This window comes from Strigops habroptila, chromosome 2 (genome assembly GCF_004027225.2).
Source record: "Strigops habroptila isolate Jane chromosome 2, bStrHab1.2.pri, whole genome shotgun sequence".
Lineage (NCBI taxonomy): Eukaryota > Metazoa > Chordata > Aves > Psittaciformes > Psittacidae > Strigops > Strigops habroptila.
The window spans coordinates 38803472-38818391 of NC_044278.2; the positions used below are offsets into that span (position 1 = coordinate 38803472).

Genomic DNA, 14920 nt, shown 5'->3' on the forward strand with positions numbered 1-14920 from the left:
AAATATTCTAGTGGTAGAAACAGCAACTGAGAGTCTCTGAAATGGCTTATTGAGTCGTATGATTTTATTTTCTGAAGTTAATCTATTACTGTTTCAGTTACAATTTTTTTTTTTTTTTCTTTTTACATTCAGAGTAGTAAGGGAGTTTTTCTGTGTATTGTTCTGGTAGAGAAATAGGCAACAGAGCATGCAACTTCCAAAAGAAGTCTAAAATTCAGATTGAAGCTGTGGAGGATTTGATAGGTGAGCCTGAATTAATTGCCATGCATGAGTAGTCTGAAGCCATACAAGGAACCAATGAACATACGTGCAGCAACTAAACACAAATGATACCTGGAAGGCTCTCATCTTGAGAGCCAGAAAGTTGCCTGCTCATAGACACATTAAGCTTGGTCAGAAATGGTCAGAGTGTAGACTAAAAAGTCGATGACAATTCCAGATATAATTGGCTTTGCTTGTTTGCGGTGTTTGTGTTTTTCAGACAGTTCAATAATCTAGAAATTACACTGCAATGAGTTTTAGTAATAGTGCCAGGATGAATTACACTATTGCCAGTCAAGTTCTGTGCGATGCAATAAAATGTCTTTTTAATAAACAGAATGACACTAAAACACTGAAGAAATGGATGGCTGAAGTAGATGTTTTTCTAAAAGAAGAGTGGCCTGCCCTTGGTGATTCAGAAGCACTGGAAAAACAACTTGAGCAATGTACAGTGAGTATTACCTGCCTGCTTGGCAGTTATTCTTCTCTGTGAGTCTAGCCTCTACAGATGTTACATAAATAATTACTGTTCCTGAAAATAAATTCATGTTGTAAGGGGATTATCTTCTGCAATGCGTTTCAACCTCCTGCATTTCCTGGGTTTGAAGGAAAATTCTGTTAAAAAATTGGAAACTTTAATACAGAAAGGAGGCATTGAGTGACCCTATCATTATGGTCACTCAGTGGAGTGACCGTTATGCAGCAAAACATCAAAGAGTGTACTTGCAGCAAATAAGTTTGTAGCCTTTTAAGGTAACTGTTTGTTTATTTTGTTGGGTTTACAAACATTGCATGTTTATTTGTTGTAAGCTGAATAATATGTGCCAGAACATCTTTTTCTGTATCTATTATTCACATGTGATTTACAAGCTTTTCTAACTATACTGAAAGAACGTGCAGATATTGTGAGTTATATATTTTTTTTTCATTCCACTAAACTTACAAGTTCCAGGATTTTGCCCCAGCAGAATTTTAAGGAATTATGAAGTATTGATACTTCCATCACAGGGTTTACAACTTCTTCTGCTTGTCCCAACAGAGTGTATAACTGCAGTGAGTCTTATAATCCGTGATAGTCCCTGTCTCTATGTTCAGTGGAATTTACAAGTTCTGAAAATGTTGTAGCAGAACATGTAAATATTATGAAACATACATATTGATCTTGCACAACTACAAGCTCCTCAGGCTTCTTCTCTTATCCGTTACTTAAATAAAAAAAATAATAAATTAGATAGGACAACTCTTACCTCTACAGAGTAGTAAGTTACATGTAACTCCTTTAGAATCTGTCACCTGAATTTATGAAGAGTTTGCATAAATATTAGCCATTACTGTCAACTATATAATAAAGCTACCAAAATCTTCATCATCTTTAAGTGTTTACACTTCGAGCCTTTTCCACTGTGTAGGAAGCCCAGGTAACATCTGCAGCACCGAAGAAGGCCTTAGGAAATAAAATTTGAAGTGGCAATATAGAACTACCTCAAGGTTTAGATAATAATCAACCAAAAATAAAAATCTAATAACTAGAAATAACCCAGGAATATCACCATTCAGATTATTTTAAGGAAGTTATCAGATGAATTACCAACCCAAGGGTAATGCTGTCATAGTTAATCTGATGGCTTCACTAATAATTTTCCACCATTATGATGGGATGCTCTTTCACAAATGTGAATAAAAGATCTAGGCATTGTAAAAATTATAATATATGTAATATAACATTATTTGTGTAGGTGTGTAAATAGAATATACATAACATTTGAAACTTAGCTAATATATATTTTGCAACTGAACATTATCTGATATGGCATAGCTTACCACATTACAGCTCTCATTCCTTTTTTATTTATTTTCATAGCTAAATTCTGTTAATTGCACTCATTTGAATGGAGATCTGGACCAAAGAAATGGCAGGATCTCATGTAGACACATTTTGATGGGGATAGCATATCTGAAATTTTGTGTGAGTGCTGCTTGCCTAATCTTCTGCTATTCGTTTAGGCTTTAGTAAATGATATCCAGACAATCCAACCCAGTTTGAACAGTGTTAATGAGGTTGGGAAGAAAATGAAGAGTGAAGCGGAGCCAGAATTTGCTTCCAGAATAGAGAAAGAACTGAAGGATCTCAATGTTCAATGGGAACACATTTGCCAACAGGTATCAAGTCTCCCTCTGCGACTAGTTAAATTAATAATCAGGTTTCCCACTGGTAGAATTTTTCTTCAATGCATATCCAGTAGGTATGAAACTGAATTTAGGTGTGTTTGGTTACCATTAATTAAATTTCTATTTTTTTTAACTTTATTTAGCATGTAGTGATACATGTAAAGTATATTTCTTTATATTATAATACAATATCTTCCTGTTTTTATAACAGAGTTATATACTAATATCTTAGGTAGTAACAGCAATATAATTTATGGCTTCTGCAAAACTAGGTTTCTGAAACTGATATAGTGGCATGTGCCAAAAAAATCAGTTTCTGTATTTAGTGTTACATTTTCTGCTGTATCATTGTACTCTTGTGTCATTACTCTACATGAAATGAGATATTAAAGCAGTGAAGAGTCCAGAATTCAGTAACTTGGAATTAAGAGTATGTCACGTGTGTGTGTGAATTAGTCTCCAGTGGTCACATGAATTTGAGAGAATGTGACGTAACAGGAAAGGATAGTTCTTTTATTTTAATCAAAGACATTCGTAATAAATAATTTTACAGATTAAGGAAGTTAAAAATTACTGTTGTTTCATTGGTGGCAGTTGGATTCTCATTCTTTATGACAGTTCAAAATTTTACTTTTTCTCTACTCATTCGTTTGTCTAACTTTTTAATGTATATTTGCATGACAGTAGAACTATTACCTTTCTAGGTGGTCTAATGTTTTCTAAAATTATTATTCTTCACTTTACATGTGAAAAATATCCTCTGTATATTTTTCTGATGAATATATACAAAAAAAGTTGATCTTTGAAATCTGTAAGACATTTATTTGATCCAGTTCTGTGGTCTTTCCCCATCAACTAATGGGGGGGGTTTAAATGCTTATTTCGATTATATTAATAAGTTGGATACCTTTGCACTTCTCTCACAGAAATTTCAAATAATCATACAATTATAGAACCATAGAATGGTTTGAGTTGGAAAGGACCTTAAAGATCATTTAGTTCCAACACCCTGCCTTGGGCAGGGATGCCTCACACTAGACCAGGTTGCTCAAAGCCCCATCCAACCTGGTCTCTAGCAAGTTGCATTCAAGCTGGTTAGAAGGTGATCTGGCTTCATAGCTCTGGTTTTATCCTTGGATACACTTTCAAGGTCTCCTGTGGTTGTCCTTTTTACATCTTTTAGAAGTCCCTGGGTGATGATTTTTTTCAGATTTTTTTTTCTGAGGACCTCAGCATTTGGTGTAGATTCTTGATCTGGGATCATTAAAAACTCATTCTGCAAAGCAATAATTTGCTTAAAAAAGGATATATACACATATGTAATACTTTCTCCATTACCTATTATTAATATCTATCTAATTATGTGTTAACATCTGCCTAATTACAGCAGTGTTGTTAGTATAGGATTTAATTTGGTTCTTTTCAGGCTAAAATATTGTCAAGTTTGGACAGTACCCTTGCTTTAAGTAGCATTTAATCTTTCCTTTCTTAAAGGCCTATGATAAGAAGGCAGCATTAAAAGGTGGTTTGGATAAAACTGTGAGTCTCAGAAAGCATTTGTCAGAGATGCATGAATGGATAACCCAAGCTGAGGAAGAATACCTGGAAAGAGATTTTGACTATAAAACACCAGATGAATTACAGAAAGCTCTTGAGGAACTGAAGGTAAAAAGATGAATTAAAACTGAAATTTATACATTGCACTCCATAATAAAATGGGTAAAATGTATAGTTTTAGGCACAACACCCATATGGACTTCCTATTGAATATTCTATGTTTCCAGCTGAAACAAAGATATGTACAAACTGTGACACCTCAACCTATGCAGATAATCAGATCATCTGACATGCATCCCTTCAACTGTTCCTGATGATCCTTTCCCTGAAGGCTTTCAGCCTGTCACGTAACAGGCAAAATCTGGACCAGAATTCTTTGTTCATCCTGCAGTCCATTTCTCCCTACAGCTAGAAAGAACAACCTAGTAAACTTTCTCTGGCAATGAAAGCCTGATCCCAATTATTCTGGTTCATGGACTTCCTCAGACCCAGAGGGAAAGAAAGTTGCTGGGAACTAGGTTTTGGCTTAATGTTTTTGGGCCAGGAAGTTCTCAAATTCCTGTGAAGACCAGTACATGCTGATGACACTATGTATACCATCACAGTTTCCAGTAGTGCTATGACTCCAATCATAGACACCATCCCACTGTAAGCACTCATAGGAAACAATACTAGGTATGACAGTGCTATAACTTATTAATGAGACAGCATAACAAGAGGGAGAGTAGCAAAAGGTGGAGGAAGAAAGATGGGAATTGGATTCATCAGTTGTTGTGGTTACAAAGACTAAAACAGGGAAAAGGTGACAGGTGGGTGGTTCCAGATCTGTTATGAGGGATTTGTTAATTACCACCCATTTGTGGTTCTCTGTGTCTCTCAGATCTTTATATTTCCTATGTCTGTCCTTTGTTAAACTTTTCTGCCTAGGCGCTAATGCAGAAAGTGCCGTTTAGGAGGATTTTTTACTTTGTCCTTTCTTCATTTTAGTTTAATGTTCACTGGGGTGAATAACAGAGCTTATTTTTCTCTCTGTAAAGTGAGAGAATGAAATCAACATTAATGTTCTCATAAAAGTGTGAAATGAACACTGGAGAAAAATTGTTTTCTCCATTTCTCTTTAAATGCAGGTTAATGACAGTGTCACAAAGAGGAAAATCATTCAGAAGTATTTTCTTTTTTTTTTTCCTTTTTTGCTGCTTGCGATGGTACCTTTAAACCTGGGTACATGAATTTGTAACATAACAGATTTTTTTTTGTCATTCATGGTTCATAAGGTATCATGGCAAAAGTATTTGGAGCATTTCTTGGAAAAAAATGCTGGAATGTTTTAGTATTGAAGAGCACTAGAAAACTAAATAGTTATGAGATGTTAAATCACATTGAGTATTGGTATATTGGCAACAAGATGAAAAAAAAACACCAAGGTTTTTGGAATGCTTTCAAGATTATGTCAGAAAGTCTGACAATTAAATGGCTCTTGGTTTGGTTTTTTTTTGTTGTTGTTGTGGGATTGTTTGGGGTTTTTTTTCCTTCTAACAGAATTCTGTGGGAATTCTAACAGTTGTTAGAAATAAGTGTCCTTCTTAAGCCAGGACTAATTTTTTTTTTCTTTTTTCCCAGAGAGCAAGAGAGGAAGCCATGCAGAAAGAAGTGAAAGTGAAGCTTATTACTGATTCTGTGAATAATTTTATAGCAAAGGCTCCACCTGCAGCTCATGAGGCTTTGAAAAAGGAGCTTGATGTTCTAATTACCAGCTACCAGCGACTCTGCAGCAGACTGAATGGAAAGTGCAAAACTTTGGAGGTTGGATATCTTGTCAATCATTGTTTTTATAGCCCTTCTAACTGAAAAAGTAAGGTAGAGAGCAAAGATGTGTTGTTATATGGGAGCATGAGTAGCCCAGGCTGACCTTGCTTTATGAACCATATACAAAATACCATGTTGTATGAGTTATATACTGTATCTTTTTGAGAATCATGCATGCTAGAGAAGAAAAGCCTTAGACATGGCTCTTAGGTGGGAGACAGCAATGGCTGCTCAGGGTTCTTGCCCCTTTTGAGATTAAGCCAAGCATCTGCCTTCTGTAGCAGCCCTGTGACGTCATCACCAGTTCCTATAAACATGGCTGAGGATTAAGTGTGTAGTCTAAGGTGGCAATCTTCATTTCTTCTAATCATTGACAATGTTGTCTGTTAATATCTCTCTGTAACCTCCTTCTAGGCCAGATACTTACATCTGATTAGGGCCAAAGTTAGGTGAGATGAATTGCGCTCTGGGAAACTATCTACAAACAGCCTAATGCATCTCAGTAAAATTATTTTAACTTCTACAAACAAAAAAAGTAACAAGAAGATGGTTTATGGAGAGTTTAAATGTTTTGCTTGTGTATAAAGTGCTGGGTTTAGCTGCCTATTTAAGTATATTCAGGCACTGTAAAAAAAAAATATTAGACAATAATAAGAGAATAAGAAGATAATTTCATTTTACAACATTGTTTAGTATTCTAGTACTTAAGTGGTCTATAAACTGCACTAAATGTGGTTCAGAATTAATTTCCATAGAGATTACAGTCAGAATTCTTGAAAGCTGTGTTTTTAGACATTTTATGAACCTGTACTTTTAGTAATTAATATACAGAATATATAAGCAACCTAAGTACATCTTGTAATAAAGGCATAAACTTCTAACATGAGTATTTAAAAATTGTGATAATTTGTGTATTTATATGTTACAAGAAAATTCTACAGAAAAGCGTATAAAGTGGAAAATTCATGAGACAGAAAATTCAAGTTGTATTTTGCAGTAATGCTTTTTCATGTTATCTTCTGTGTTTTTTTCTGTTTAATGAACATGTTTTGGATATATATTATATTTATTTGAAACATATAAATACTGGGAAGAAAATCAACTGTATGGCACCGTAGCCATCAGATATCAACCATGGTGTTTTGGAGATGAAGCATGCAATGTTTTCGATGTTTTAATGAGTGAAAGTTGGAAGATTTTCAATCTTGATAGACTTTTTTTTCTCCATTAGGAGGTATGGGCATGTTGGCGTGAATTATTGTCATATTTGGATGCAGAAAGTAAATGGTTGAATGAGGTTGAGCTGAAGCTCAAGGCAACTGAAAATATCCAGGGAGGTGCAGAAGAGATTTCTGAGTCTCTAGATGTAAGTGTGATGTTAATAATCTCAAACCACATGTACCGATAAATTGTAAATCACATTACATCCAAAAGAATGAATCAACATTACACGTGAGCAAGATGCAGAATATTTGGAAAGGCAGTTCTCAGTTGATTCAACAAATGAGGTTTTGTATTCAAATCTACCAAAGTGGAACAGAGTAATTAAATGATTGTGCCTGATGTAATGGACAATTTTTGGTGACAGTAAAATACATGTTATTAAAAAACATGGCATCACCTAGGCCAGTCAAAAAATGTTGAAGATGTCAGAGAGAGCAAACTAGCGCTGCAACTCTGTTTATGATTGCTTAATTTTTATTCATGGAACTTAATTTTTATTCATTTCAAATTTGTAGAAATTAAGTTTAAACTATTAGTGGATCAAATACAAAAAGTTACATTGATAATGTATTCTTGCTGTTGAATTTCACCCATTCAGATGCTCAAACAATTTTTTTTTAATTTTAAGTACACAAATAGTCCCATTGAACTTATTGGCCATAGTCCACATTTTTAAAATCAAACACCCAATTTATTACTTTATGAAAAATACTTGTTTTCAGTACTAAGTAGTACAGGACATTGACTGCCAAGACATGGGACATAGATATTTTTATCTTCTTCTCTACTTTTATTGTGTATGAAGTTTGAAGTTTTCTTACTTATATTATAGAATTATATACTTATATATATAAATTGTGATTCCTCTGTAGAACCTAATTTGCAGAAAGGTAAACAGGCTGTGTTTTTGATCTTGTTTCAGTCTTTGGAATGTTTAATGAGACATCCAGAAGACAACCGCAACCAGATTCGGGAGTTGGCTCAGACTTTAACTGATGGTGGAATCTTGGATGAATTGATCAATGAGAAACTTGAGAAGTTTAATACTCGATGGGAAGAAATTCAGCAGGAGGTATATTTGATAGTTGACCTGTCCTCCCATTAAATAGCTGACAGTCTAGCAAACTAAAGAAGTTATTTTGTAGGTATAGTTCCTAAACAGTACACAAAGACTTATTTTTTAAGTGTGTTTTCCCAATATCTAATCTAAATCTACCATAAGCTGAAAGAGGGTAGATTTCTGTTAGATATTAGGAATAAATTCTTTACTATGAGGGTGGTGAGATACTGGAACAGGTTGCCCAGAGAAATTGTGGCTGCCCCATCCCTGGAAGTGTTCAAGGCCACGTTGGATGGGACTTTGAGCAACCTGGTCTAGTGGAAGGTGTCCCTGCCCATGTTCAGGAGGGCTGGAACTAGATGATCTTTAAGGTCCCTCCCAACCCAAACCATTCTGTGATTCTATGAAGTGGACATTTTGCATAGGTGTGGTGGGCTAACTCCGGTAGGTAGCAAAGGACCACATAGCTACTTGCACAATCCCCATATCTTCTGGTGCAGATGAGGGAGAGAACTGGAAAGGCAAAAGTGAGAAAACTCATGGATTGAGATAAAGACAATTTAGTAAGTTAAAGAGAAAAAGGGAAAAAGCAAGTAATGCTTTCAATTACTCAGCACCAGGAGATCAATACCCCACCAGTCCCTGAGCAATGGCAATTTGAAAGAACTTCCCTCCACAGCCCTTTTATTACTGATCATGACTCTCTGTCGTACAGAGTATCTCTTTGGTCAGTTCAGGTCAGCTGTCCTGGCTGTGTCTCTTCCCAGCTCTCTGGGAGGGGCAGAGTGAAGAAGAGTAGGTCTTGGCACTGTGTAAGCACTGCTCAGCGATAACTAAAAGTGGGAATATACAGAGGGCTTCCAGCGTGTGAAAACAGGACTTTCAAATAGTCTGGGTGATGGATGAATACAATAATAGGCATGAAATCAATATTCATGCCAGCTGCAGGGGTTAAATGTGGAAAGTACAACATGAAGATGTTGTGTGAAGTTCTGGAGACAATTTGAGTAAGTATATAAGCAAAATATATTATAAATTTATTCACTACTTTCCAATTTAGTTTAAATATTGGAAAAAAAACAACGGAGGGGAAGGGTGGAGCCCCTCCCTCCTTTGAAAGCTTGATCTGATTTTTAGTCGTCAAATACTAAAGGTGAGATCTCTGTATGAACAGAAAAGCTGTAAAGAAACTACTTCAATCAGAAGTGACTCAGTCACCCTGCTTCTGTGTTTTCTACAACAAAATGTTTTATTATTTTTTCCACTGAAGTCTCACACACTTTTTTTTTGTAGATTCATGACTCTGAATTTTCTGTGCTGTTTGTATAGTCCTGTTGAATCCAAACAGCACACACTCTCCTTGCATAAAAATACACTGCAGGCACATAACACTATTCAGCTTGTGTTCAAGGTCACTTCTACTTCAGACAGACTAATAGGCTGTCCTAATGTGGTTAAGTTATTTATTTTTACTTGAATAATTGTGCAGGTTATTACGAAGACAATAAGCTCATGTGAGCAGAAACTGATATGTGAAATATTTATTTGTTACTAGTAGAGCAACCAGTCCAAACCATTGCCATGTGAATGACGCTGCAAGACAATTTAGCATTGCTACTGAGGCAGAGATTCATTTTTAAAGGCAGATAATGACTTTATGTTTGTAGACCTTCTTTAGTTAACAAAGACTGAGTGTGTTTAGTTTGCTTTTGAACATCTGGGGCCGATCGATAAGCAACATATACCCTATCTTTACTTTTCAAGGACTGATTCACTTACAACCCTATATATTGGATCTAAAAACCACTGTTGCCTGAAGAACTTCAAGATAATATTGCAAGTGGCTATCATCCTCTGTAATGCTGAAAGTGATTTACATTCTGTCCAAGCAAACTTAAGAAATGTCTTCAGATATTCTTGAGGCTATACTTGCAAAGAACTATAAAAACCATTATTTTTCAGATGAGCTTTATGCTAAATTCAATTATTATTACTGGGGACTGTCGCTTAATTTATTTTAGGACTCCCCTCAAGATTACCCTTTGGTTCTTTCAAAGAGCATGCATTCATCATTTGACACATTTTTTTGTTTTATCCTCCTCTCAAGAGGAGAAAGATTTCTTCATGTCCCATCTCCACATGATTACTTTGAAAACTGCTAAGAGGACTGCTTTTACATGTTCTGAAGCATTATCTGTCTGCAGTCGTAACCTAAAGTGATAAATCAGGCCTCCTTGGTATAGTTTCTAGTTTTGGAATACAGTTAATCAAAGATGAATATCGCTTTAGGGTGAAAGGTCAAATATTTGTAGCCACTTAGTTTAAAAAAACACTGTGAAATATTACTAGAATTTGCACAAGAATTAGTTCCAGCTTGGAGGGCATTAAAATTTCCTGGACCCAAAATGCATGCTTTGAATGTTAGAAAAGGTGCTTCTAGTTTAGCCTAAAGACTAATCCACTCTGATTCCAAACAAGAAGTGGAGATGAACACATTAACAGTTTGATGCACGTCATACAGAGATGTTGTAATATATCTCAGGCACAACCGTTATAATACCAAGAATTGGGTTAAATTTTAAAGTAATTTAAACAAGTTAAGAAGGAATTTTAAAGCTTCGTAACTTTTTAAATTTACCCTGCAGTAACATTTCTCAATAATTAGAGAGTATAACTGAGATGGAAAAAAAAAAAAATCTAACCTATATCTGCCTTTCTTAACAGACTCCTTTCCATGAGCTGTAATTTAGTGAATTTTCTTCTGCATTTTGAATAAATATACCTTGTAGTAAAAGCACTACAATTTTCAAAAGTTCTTGTTTTCTTCCACAGAAGAACTGCCAAGTACTGCCTTAACTACAAAACTGAGTTTGGTTTTAACCACAAAACTCTAATGAACATCTTAGTAACTGCATGTGTGACTAATGTCATTAAATACATGAAGTGTACTATTTAAGGAAAAAGTTGTAATGTCTATAAATATAGCTTTATAACATTCAACATCAAAGAATGAGCTAGTCATAAGAAACTGTTCAAGCACCTCCAGCTTTCCTGATATTTGATTGCCTCTCAATGCAGGCTTTCCCTTAATATGGCATTTTATATGGATAATGTGCAACGTTACCACTTACCATTGATCTTTGTTACATTGTAAACAGATTTATGCAATACCCATATCATAAAAAAATAAATGTGGTGCTTAGTCTTAAAAAATAACTAAAAATCTATAAAAACCTGTAGAGACTTTAATAAAAAAATCAGTCAGTAAATATTTTTTCTTTACTCTTTCATTTTGATAATGCCTAATATGAGGTTTTTCTGTTTGTTGTTATTGTCCTGACAGCTGTCAACATTTCACTGGCTCAGAAATAATTAAACAGTTAGTTATTTTCCTGAGATTTTCTATTTAGCAATTAACTGTCAGACACTTCCCTTTAGAGACCAAACCCTTCAGCTTTATCAGCTATGATGTGATAGCAGAGCTAGAGCTTCCTGTTATGTCCTCAGACCTATTTATATATATGCTGCTATGTTAAACCATTTATTTCTTCCACAAAGGAACAGAAAAACCATCTTTCAGGGGAAAAAAAAAAAAAAAGGAGGGCAGCAAAAAGAAACAAAAAACCAAACAAAAATCCCTGAACATCATAAATTAAAATATTTTTGTATTATAGATATTATATAAAAATATCTATATTATAGATTGTATTATAGATGATATAAAAAATTTCAGCTTTCACATGTCTTTTAAAAATATGCATATACAGATTTTCACCATGCACATTTGTATATTTTTTAGGGATAAATTTGAAACTGAGGTTCACAGGTGTGTGTAGAATGTGTGCCCCTTTTTGTAAAGTCCTATAATGCTTATTTCCATCAGTAACTCTCTTTTCTCCTGAAAGAGAAGAAAAAGCCTCCTCTGTATTGTGTCATTCCCCTTGATTGAATCAGTAAGTATTCTACAATGCCACTGACAGTGCTAGGGACCTACTTAGTGCACAGGATTAGGATTTTGAGTCAGCTGTTGTGTGCTGGAGAAATATTTTACATTACATGAGTATATTGTACCTTTTATAAGATTATTGTGAAGACTGTTTTTACTTGTATTTGTTATGTGAATTGAACAGGGTCAGGTAGAGGCATGACTTTAGGTGAGCATGCAGGATGAGGTATGTTCCCAGTGAGTAATACAGACAAAGAAATTAAAGCAGCACCCATTTATATCTGAGAAGATCATCACAACAGTGAAGGTGCCATTTCCCAGCATTTGGCTGTTTGGGTCTGCTTCTACTGCCAGAATAATTCCTCTATTCTACCACCATATTCACATCTTGGTCCGATACCAACAGTTCACCTAAACTGTTCACAGTTTTTGGAAAAGATGTACTTTCACTTCACTTGGAAGATAAATGTTACACAGGTTCTCAGGCTGTAATCAAATTCTCTCTGAGGACACTGAATCAGCAATGTTTTATCTGCGTGTGCGTGTACATGTTTACTTTGTGTGCACATAAAAGTATCATAAGCATGCATATATATTTATCTGACTTCACATTCACTTCAAATTCAGCCATAAAAATTAAGTCACTCATGCAAGGATTTGTTGTAATTCTTTCTTTATCTGCTTTAATATTTGATCAGTGAGTTTGGGCATGTTTTAATTTTTCCATTTGCATTCTAAAACAGGGTTTAATATCATTTTTGCTGATAACTAATTCATTGTGTGCATGCGATATACTCCTGAGGTTGAGGCAAATATATCTATACTTAAGCAAGTGCTTAGCTGCAAATAGTAGTTAGTGTGGGTCAACATTTAACAAAGGTTCAAAACTTCAAGTATTGCTATAAAAAGTAGTTTTTCGGAAGGACTTACACCAGTTTGTGTCCAATTGTCCAGAAAGTGCAGGCATGTATTTTAATGACTAATAAGAATGGAACTTTCTCAGTGTCTTATTTTAAATTGTGAGATCTTCTGGACATTGGGACACTGCAGCTCTCAATATGAATGGATTATGCACTTAGATTAGTCCTACCAGTTATCCAAAGAGATCGGTAAAGGCTTCCTGGAGGATGCCCCTATGCGTATGCTGTAAAAAGCTGCTTACCCTGTTTCTGACCTAATGTGTCATTCAATCTACTGTACAGTGATGCAAATGGAAAGGTAGAGACTGTATCTTATCCAGTCTTACAAATTAGAGGTGAGGAGTGCCAAGGTAAATGGAAGCTGTGGTTTTTAACCCTGCTGCTTTGAACATACTGAGAACATTGTAATATGTTACCAGGTGAAGGTAAAAGTCATTTAAGTCACAAGCCTTAGTACTGTACTGCGAAGTTACAGTTTTAGTGGTTCATTTGTTAGGGTAATAATACCTTAGTGGATCAGGTGCTTCCATTAACACTGACAGCATGGGTCTGTAAAGCTGCTCAGTTCCACAGGTTTCTGGCAGTAATACAAGATTATCTGATCAACTGTTTTGAAATAGTGCAAAGCAGCTTACAAACACAAATATAGGTACATACTGGTTGGTTCCCTATCCTTTAACTAAGTCCAAGAGCTAGTAAGAATGCTCACAAGAAATAATCTTTTTCGTTTGTCAGATATGAAGCTCTATAAGAATCTGAGCTCTGTGAAAAAGGTAGATATATCAAATGTTCTCACTGAATTGCTGAGAGATATTTTTGTTCAAGGCAAGTGTTTCATAACAGGTATGAAATCAAATTAAAGTATAGCTTCTTACCAAAGAGAAAAAGTGTGATTTGACTTGAAAAATGGCAGGACACTCAGCAATGTTATATAAAGGGTGCTTGCTTTCTCCCTCCTCCTTTGATTCATGTCAGAGGAAGTTACTTTATTCTGTGGTCAGCAGTATGGCTGGGCTTGTACAGACAAAAACTGTATTGCATTTGTTGGTGATTATTATGTGCTTTGTATAAAGCAGAAACTCTGATGTATTCTAATTAAAATATGAGTCCACAAGTGGATACAATGATAGATGAAAGAAAGTGCAAGGTTATTTATTACCTGGTAAATACCATATTAAACTCTTACAAATAATAGTTAAAGCTATGTCAAGTGCTTAAATATATCTGTGTTTTAAGGACAATTTGGAAGAATAATTTATTGTTCTGATTTGGTAAACCATAAAGTGAGCTCCTTTGAAGGGAAAGCATCCTTCTCAGAAAAAGGAGTTGCGTAAAAGGTGATGGTAGGAAATCTACTGTGGCACTGGTGGTGGAGCAGAAGAGTCAAATTCCTAGATAAAAGAGACTATAGTTAGAGTGATAATAGATAGCGCAAGTCCATAGACAAGGCAAGACAAGGATCCATCTCTCCTATTATTTTTTTTTTTGCCTTTTCCCACAGAGTAGGTGTTGCTTCTGTTCCAGACAGCTATTAATACTGCATATAAGAGAGCTGCTTCTCAAGACAGTCTTTATCCCTTTCACTTACTGGATTGTCTCAGATGGGATTGTGATGACAGTAACCCTATTCTCAGTAAACAAAATCTCTTGAATTATATAAGATCAGGAGAGCCGCTATGCCTCAGAATGAAAGACTGCACTATCAGGATGGTTTTATTATGCAACTTTGTCAGCTTTCACTTTGTATAGAAATCTTCAATGCATGCATTTGTTTTCAGAGTCCTACATTTTTTACAACTTATCTGTGCAATCTGGGGTTTTGTTTGTTTGTTTCTTACTAAAAAGAACTGAATGGGTGGAAAAAAGATGCGCAACTTATCGTACAAAAAGGTGGATGAGCACAAGTCAGGACTACTATTTTGGATTCTTACCCTGTGGTTTTTTTTTGGGGGGGGGGGGGGGAATGGTTAAAAATGT

At 35.2% G+C, this 14920-nt stretch overlaps 1 protein-coding gene across 13 annotated transcripts in view; it reads left to right on the top strand.

Annotated features, from left to right (window-relative positions):
* The window catches only part of DMD (dystrophin), a 1118883-nt gene that overhangs the window by 420214 nt on the left and 683749 nt on the right, over window positions 1-14920 (top strand). For all 13 annotated transcript variants that reach the window (XM_030475728.1, XM_030475726.1, XM_030475707.1 and 10 more), the window contains 6 exons: window positions 599-712; window positions 2266-2421; window positions 3925-4095; window positions 5608-5790; window positions 7025-7159; window positions 7940-8089. In XM_030475728.1, coding sequence (XP_030331588.1) covers window positions 599-712; window positions 2266-2421; window positions 3925-4095; window positions 5608-5790; window positions 7025-7159; window positions 7940-8089 — 909 coding nt within the window. The remainder of the gene's footprint in view (window positions 1-598; window positions 713-2265; window positions 2422-3924; window positions 4096-5607; window positions 5791-7024; window positions 7160-7939; window positions 8090-14920) is intronic.